Source organism: Protobothrops mucrosquamatus, unplaced genomic scaffold (genome assembly GCF_001527695.2).
Source record: "Protobothrops mucrosquamatus isolate PMUCROS unplaced genomic scaffold, P.Mucros_1.0 scaffold_62, whole genome shotgun sequence".
NCBI classification, from domain to species: domain Eukaryota; kingdom Metazoa; phylum Chordata; class Lepidosauria; order Squamata; family Viperidae; genus Protobothrops; species Protobothrops mucrosquamatus.
In genome coordinates this window covers 91883-99548 of record NW_015386138.1, presented here as the reverse complement: position 1 = coordinate 99548, position 7666 = coordinate 91883, and the positions used below count along the sequence as shown (strand labels likewise).

At 48.5% G+C, this 7666-nt stretch overlaps 2 protein-coding genes across 2 annotated transcripts in view; one reads left to right on the top strand and one right to left on the bottom strand.

Annotated features, from left to right (window-relative positions):
• LOC107284475 (nuclear receptor corepressor 1) overlaps window positions 1-6970 on the top strand; it is a gene marked incomplete at its 5' end in the record, with an annotated part of 17380 nt that extends 10410 nt beyond the window's left edge. Inside the window, 6 exons of the mRNA XM_015812542.1 lie at window positions 539-666; window positions 1866-2008; window positions 4375-4428; window positions 5234-5446; window positions 6713-6895; window positions 6963-6970. Coding sequence (XP_015668028.1) covers window positions 539-666; window positions 1866-2008; window positions 4375-4428; window positions 5234-5446; window positions 6713-6895; window positions 6963-6970 — 729 coding nt within the window. The remainder of the gene's footprint in view (window positions 1-538; window positions 667-1865; window positions 2009-4374; window positions 4429-5233; window positions 5447-6712; window positions 6896-6962) is intronic.
• Window positions 6971-7050: 80 nt separating this feature from the next.
• The window catches only part of TTC19 (tetratricopeptide repeat domain 19), an 18208-nt gene continuing 17592 nt past the window's right edge, over window positions 7051-7666 (bottom strand). Inside the window, exon 10 of the mRNA XM_015812531.1 lies at window positions 7051-7059. Within this exon, the coding sequence (XP_015668017.1) occupies window positions 7051-7059 (9 nt within the window). The remainder of the gene's footprint in view (window positions 7060-7666) is intronic.

Sequence of the window (7666 nt, the reverse complement as noted above, 5' to 3'; positions counted from 1 at the left end):
CCTCCCTCAGTCCCTCCCTCCCTTCTTCCTTCCCTCAGTCCCTCCCTCCCTTCTTCCTTCCCTCCCTCCCTCCCTCCCTCAGTCCCTTCTTTCCTTCCTTCCTTCTTCCTCCCTCAGTCCCTTCCTCCCTTCTTCCCTCCCTCTCCTTCCTTCCATCTTCCCTCCCTCCCTTTGTCCCTCCCTCTCCTTCCCTTCCTCCCTCAATCCCTCCCTCCCTCCCTCCCTGATTCACTTTACAACCGTGCTACTAACTTAACAACTGCATTCAGTCACTTAATAAGCCTGGCACGGAAGGTCGTCAAACGGGGCAAAACCCACTGCAGAAATGTTTTCCCTTAGCCACAGAAGTTTCAGCCTCAGTTACGTTCGTAAGTCGAGGACTCCCCGCACTCCATCGCGTAATCCTTTCTTTTTAGCTTTTGCTGAACTGATCGTTTCTGGCTGGAGTCTGCCCCCGGGGAAGTTCGCATTCTGAATAAAAGTGTGACTTTTGTCGCTTGTGTGTCTCCCCACCCCCCCACCCCCCAGGCTTGGGAAGTCCCCCGAGAGAAGCCACGTCTCCTCGGAGTCGTACGAGCCGATCTCTCCACCGCAGGCGCCGGCGGCCCACGAGAAGCAAGACAACTACCTGTTGCTGTCGCAGAGGCCGGAGCCTTTGGAACAGAGGTAGCTGGGCTGGGCTTGCAAAGGGGTTGGTGGGCCAACGAACCAGTGGAACTGCTTGCCACTAGAAGTCGTGGGTGTTTCAACACTGGAAGCTTTTAAGAAGAGACTGGATAGCCGCCTGTCTGGAACGGTATAGGTTCTCCTGCTTGAGCAGGGGGCTGGACTAGAAGACCTCCGAGGTCCCTTCCAGCTCTATTCTGATTGAGATTGACAGCCGCCTGTCTGGAACGGTATAGGTTCTCCTGCTTGAGCAGGGGGCTGGACTAGAACAACCTTAATGAAGAGAAGGATGAGGGGGGACAGGATAGTAAGTCTTCCAGTATCTCAGGGGCTGCCCCAAAGAAGAGGGAGTCAAGCTCTTCTCCAAAGCGCCTGAAGGCAGGACACGAAGCAACGGGTGGAAACTCATCAAGGAGAGAAGCAACCTAGAACTAAGGAGAAACTTCCTGACAGTTAGAACAATTAACCAGTGGAACAACCTGCCTCCAGAAGCGGTGAATGCTCCAACACTGGAAGTTTTTAAGAAGAGACTGGACAGCCATTTGATCTGAAATGATGTAGGGTTGCTGCCTGAGCAGGGGGTTGGACTAGATGACCTCCAAGGTCCCTTCCAACTTTATTATTATTATTAACCTTGGCAACTTTAAGACTTGTGGACTTCAACTTCCAGAATTCTTCAGCCAGCTTGCCTGGCTGAGGAATTCTGGGAGTTGAAGTCCACAAGTCTTAAAGTTGTGAAGGTTGAGGACCCCTGGACTAGAAGACGTCCAAGGTTCCTTCCAGCTGTGTTCTGATGGATGGATGGATTGGATTGGATTGAGCGTCTACTGCTTGCTCATTGCAGTCAATCTTGATTTGGAAGGTTCCTTCCAACTCTGCCATTCTATTAAAAAAGATGCTGAGACTCTGGAAAGAGTGCAGAGAAGAGCAACAAAGATGATTAGGGGACTGGAGGCTAAAGCATATAAGGAAAGGCTGCTGGACTTGGGTCTGTCTAGTTTAATGAAGAGAAGGACGAGGGGGGACACGATAGCAGCCTTCCAGTATCTCAGGGGCTGCCCCAAAGAAGAGGGAGTCAAGCTATTTGAAAGCATGCGAGGCAGAAAGTGGAGGAACATGCTTTCCTTCTGGTCCAGCAGGCATTTATTTTTTATTTCTTATTTATTTTTTCTCTCGCTTCCCTCTTTGCCTCCTCACAGGACAGACTCCCGTTCTCCGGGCAGCATCACTTACCTGCCTTCCTTCTTCACCAAGCTGGAGAACACCTCGCCCATGGTGAAGTCGAAGAAGCAGGAGATCTTCCGTAAGCTGAACTCGTGCGGGGGAAGCGAATCCGAAATGGGTAGGACTTGTTTTCCTCGGAGGTCTTCTTGGTTTTCATTCCCCCAGCCCACCCCCACTTTCTCTGGGGGTCCCGGGTGCTTCTCTGAGCTGGGTGGCTTTCCGGCAGACGTTTCATGACCCAAGGAGGTAACATCATCGGGGCTAGGAGGGAGGGAGAGGTTGTGAGAGGAGGAGGAGGAGGACTGTGGGGATCCCTGGTACTCTCTGAGCTGGGTGGCTTTCCTGCAGATGTTTCCTGACCCAGCTAGGTAACATCATCAGTGCTAGAAGGGAGGTGGGGTTTTGGAGAGGAGGAGGAGGAGTAGGAGTAGGAGGAGGACTGTGGGGTCCTTGTTCCTCTCTGAGCTGGGTGGTTTTCCTGCAGACGTTTCATGACCCAACTAGGTCACATCATCAGTGCTCGAAGGGAGTGTGGTTTGAGGAAGGGAGGAGGAAGAGGAAGAGGGGAGGAGGAGGAGGAGGAGGGGAGGACTGTGGGGGTCTCTGGTGCTCTCTGAGCTGGGTGGTTTTCCTGCAGACGTTTCATGACCCAACTAGATAGCATCATCAGTGCTAGGAGGGAGAGGGGTTTGCAGGATGGAGGAGGAGGAGGAGGAGGAATACTGTGGGGTCCTTGGTGCTCTCTGAGGCTGACTTTCTTGCAAATGTCTAATGACCCAATTAGGGAACATCATCAGTGCTAGAAGGGAGGAAGGTTTGTGGAAAAAGAGCAAGGGGGGAGGAGGAGGAGGACTGTGGGGGTCCTTGATGCTCTCTGAGCTGGGTGGTTTCCTCCAGACGTTTCATGACCCAACTAGGCAACATCTTCAGTGCTGGGAGGGAGAGGGGTTTGCGGAGGGGAGGAGGAGGAGGAGAACTCTGTGGGGTCCTTGGTGCTCTTTGAATTTGGTGTTTTTCTTACTGAAGTTTCATGACCCAATTAGGGAACACCATCAGTGTAAGAAAGGGTCGGGTGTGCTGCTTATTTATATAAGGGTGGAGTTTGTCAGTGGACCAATGGACTATCAGGCATCCACAGGCACCTGGAGATAAACCACATTTGCCCACCATTCAAAAGACACAATAAGAATCTAAAAAGAGAATAGAATAGAATAGAATAGAATAGAATAGAATAGAATAGAATAATATTAGAATAGAAAAGAAAATATGGAATGGAATGGAATAGAATAGAATAGAATAGAATAGAATAGAATAGAATAGAATAGAATAGAATAGAATATTAGAATAGAATAGAATAGAATAGAATAGAATAGAATAGAATAGAATAGAATAGAATAGAATAGAATAGAATATGGGATAGAATATGGGATAGAATAGAATATGGAATGGAATGGAATAGAGCTGGAAGGGACCTTGGAGGTCATCTAGTCCAACCCCCCTGTTCAGGCAGGAAACCCTATACCCTCTCAGAGAAATGGCTGTCCAGTCTCTTCTTAAAAACCTCCAGTGATGGAGCACCTACAATTTCTGGAGGCAAGCTGTTCCACTGGTTGATTGTCTTCACTGTCAGGAAGTTTCTCCTTAATTCCAGGTTGCTTCTCTCCTTGATCAGTTTCCAAATAAAAAAGACCAGGAAATATCCTCTCCAGCAACCAACACAAAAAAAAGCAGGGATTAACACCAGGCAGGTCCTAGGAGAACTTGCCGTGGCCAACTCGCCAACTTTACACTAATATCGAAGAAATGGTGGAATAGAATCACTATAGAAAGGGTGCGAACGGAGGGACAACACGATGTGCGAGTGACAAAAATTAAAATCATTGTTTAAATTGTTTTAAATAATTTAACTGAATTATTGAATTGGCCCGCGGCGGCTTGTCCCATTCTGACACCCAACAAACAATCAAGCAGGAAACCATACCCTAATCAAAGTAACAGCCCCAACTCCAACATTGGCAGCGCAAGCTATTGTACGTAAACAGAGAGCAAACCCTACTCTCTTGTAGCACTGATGACGTTATCTAGTTGGGTCATGAAACGTCTGCAAGAAAGCATCAGAAAGCAGCACAGGGCCTATAGTCCTCCTCCTCCTCCTCCTCCACACACCCCCAGCCCCATTCCTTCCCCAGCACTGATGACGTTACCAAGTTGGGTCATGAAATGTCTGCAAGAAAATAGAGAGCAGCACAGGGCCTATAGTCCTCCTCCTCCTCCTCCTCCACACACCCCCAGCCCCATTCCTTCCCCAGCACTGATGACGTTACGTAGTTGGGTCATGAAACCTCTGCAAGAAAAGCACCCATTTCAGGCAGCGCCCCCGCAGTTTGACCCTGAGTTACCAATGTTCTCTTCTCCTGTCGGTGTCATTGATCTCTTCAACCTTGGAAAGTAACCCGTGTCTCTTCTTTCTCTCTCTGTGAACAGCAGCCGCTCAACCTGGGACAGAAATATTTAACTTGCCAGCAGTCACCACCTCAGGTAAGGACTCCAGAAACGAGCAGAACAGAATAGAATAGAATAGATTTAAAGGACAGGACAGGACAGGACAGGACTGAATTGAACTGAATTGAATTGAATTGAATTGAATTGAATTGAATTACAGGATGGAATGGAATAGAATAAACATTGTAGAATAGAATAGAAATAAGAATAGAAATAGAGAATAGAATAGAGTAGAGTAGAGTAGAATAGAAACAATGGAATGGAATGGAATGGAATAAAATAAACAGATTGTAGAATAGAATAGAATAGAATTACAGAACAGAATAGAATTACAGAATAGAATAGAATAGAATAGAATAGAATAGAATAGAATAGAATAGAGGAATGGGAATAGAATTACAGGATATAGAGTAGAATAGAACAGAATAGAATTGAATTGAATTACAGGATAGAATAGAACAGAGTAGAGTAGAATAGAATAGAGTAGGGTAGAATAGAATAGAATTACAAAACAGAACAGAATAGAATAGAATAGAATAGAATAGAATAGAAAATGGAATAGAGTAGAATCTTTATTGAGAATAGAATGGAATGGAATGGAACGAAATGGAATAGAATAGCAACTTTATTGTCCCTTTAAACGTGGACTAATCCGCATTACGCCAACATGAAATTCCGTTGCATTCGGCCCTCAAAAGACAACCACCATCCACACCCCCACACATACACGACACAGAGAAACATCGCCGTCCAGTCCGAGCCTCTACCCGGCGGCCTCTCGCAGGAGCCTCCCCCCTCCTTCCCCCTGGACCCATCGCTTCTCCTCCCCCCCTTCTTCCAGGTTCGGTCAGCACCAGGGGCTCGTCTTTAGCCGATCCGGCCAGCAACCTGGGCCTGGAGGACATCATCCGCAAAGCCCTGATGGGCAGTTTCGACGACAAAGGCGAGGACCACAGCCTGGTCATGGCGCAGCCCCTGGGGATGGTGCCCGGCGGGTCGTTACCGACCAACAGCGAAACGCGGCGGGAGGAAACCAACCCCTCTCCCAACCCAGGTGAGCCATGCAGGCCCAGTTTGGGGCCCCCCCCTCCCCGTGCAGGTAGACATGCTGACGAATTCCCTGCCACCTGGGTTCTTTGCAAGGTGTCGGACTACAACTCCCATTCTCCCCCCCCCCCTCCAGCAGGTTCGGTCTTAAATCTTTCCTGCTGGTTTTTGTGGCGGTTGAATTTAAATTTAAATCTTTTTTTAAAAAAAAGCGGAAGAACGACTTAGCGAGGAAAAAGGGACGGCTTTGTTGTCGCCGGCAGTCCTCGGCTTATAACCCCGCTCGGTTTAGTGACCGTTCCACAGTTATAACGGCACTGGTAAAAGAACCGTTTTTCACATTTAACGGCCGCTGCGGCGTCCTCCACGGTCATGTGATCGAAATTTGGAAGCTGGGCAACCGACTCGTACTTGCGACGGTTCCAGGGTGCCGGGGTCATCTGATCCCCCTTTTGCGACCTTTCCGATGAGCACAGTCCATGGGGAAGCCAGATTCACTTAACGACCGTGTTAACAACGGCAGTGATTCACTTAACAACGGTGTCAAGAGAGGTCGTAAAATGCGGCCAAAAAACACACTCCAACTGCCTTGCTTAACAAAAGAAATGTGGGGCTCGGTTTTCGTCGTAAGTCGAGGACTAACTATAGTGCTTGAGTTGGGGAGTTTCTGAATTCAGCTGATATAGATATCTTACAAAAAGGTTGCATTATTCACACAAAGACACAGACAGACACACACACAAGCACATATGTCCCCAGAGCTGAGCAGGTAAATTGCAGCAAGAAAGTGACTTTTGACCATTTTTGGTGTACAAAAGGACCCCCAAATGACTTGGATCTTCCTATCATACAGGAAGATAATAACATTTTTGCAAAACGTGGGTCTATGCTTAAGCCTGTGATGGACAAGGTGGTCCCTAAGAGAGAAGAAAACCATGATTCTTTTAAACACGGGTCATCCCAAACAACAGAAAAAGTACATTTAAATCAATGTTTCACCTCCTTAAGCTGTTTTAAGGGTTTTAAGCTCCCAGAATTCCCCAGCAAGCCTGCTTTAAGATGGGTGGACTTCCACTCCCAGAATTCCCCAGCCAGCACACTTTAAGAGGGGTGGATTTCAGCTCCCAGAATCCCCCAGCCAGCCTGCTTTAAGAGGGGTGGACTTCCACTCCCAGAATTCCCCAGCCAGCCTGCTTTAAGATATGAAATCCGCTGATTATTATTGGTGCCCCCCCTAACTCGATTCCTCCTCCTCCTCCTCCTCCTCCTCCAGGTGGGGGGGTCAGCAAGCAGAAGCTGATGGGCAAATCCGGGAGCAGGAAGTCCAAATCCCCAATTCCTGGTCAAGGCTACCTGGGAACGGAGCGACCCTCCTCGGTCTCCTCGGTCCACTCGGAAGGCGACTATCACCGGCAGACCCCTACCTGGTCGTGGGAAGACCGGCCCTCCTCCACAGGTGAGCTGAGCCCAGCTGGGCCAGGTGTGTCTGGGCGAGTGCGAGCCGCCCAAATTGGGCGGTGCAGGTTTTTAAGGACCCTGTTTTTCAAGATAATTATTATTATTATTATTATTATTATTTAGATTTATATCCCGCCCTTCTCCTTGTAGGACTCAGGGCGGCTAATCATGAGTTATTTAAACATTACCGGGAGAGTCCTCGACTTACGACCACAGTTGAGCCCAACCTTTCCGTTGCTAAGTGAGACATCAGCTAAGTGAGCTTTACCCCCACGGTTGTTCACTTAGTCACACGGTTGTTAAGTGAATCCGGCTTCCCCCCCCCATTGACTTTGCTAATCAAAAGGTCGCAAAAAGGGATCACGTGACCCCCCGGGGATGCTGCGACCGTCGTAAATGTGAGCCAGTGGCCAAGCGTCCGTATTTTGATCACGTGACCCCCGGGGCTGCTGCAGCGTTCGTTAAGTGAGAAAAACGGTCATAAGTCACTTTTTTCAGTCCCGATGGAACTTTGAACGGTCACTAAACAACTGCTGTCAATCAAGGACTCCCTGCAGCCAGATTGCCCAAAGCCCATCAATCAATCCTGCTTGAACTGTCGCTAAAAGGAATGGTTGTAAGTCGAAGACTCTTCTGTAAGCCAAGGCCAGTTTTTTCATCCTCTTTGAACAGTCGCTAAACGAGTGGTCGTAAGACAGGGACTCCCTGTAGCCAGATTACCCCAAACCCCATCCTTCCATGCTATTCAGACAGTCACTAAACAAGTGGT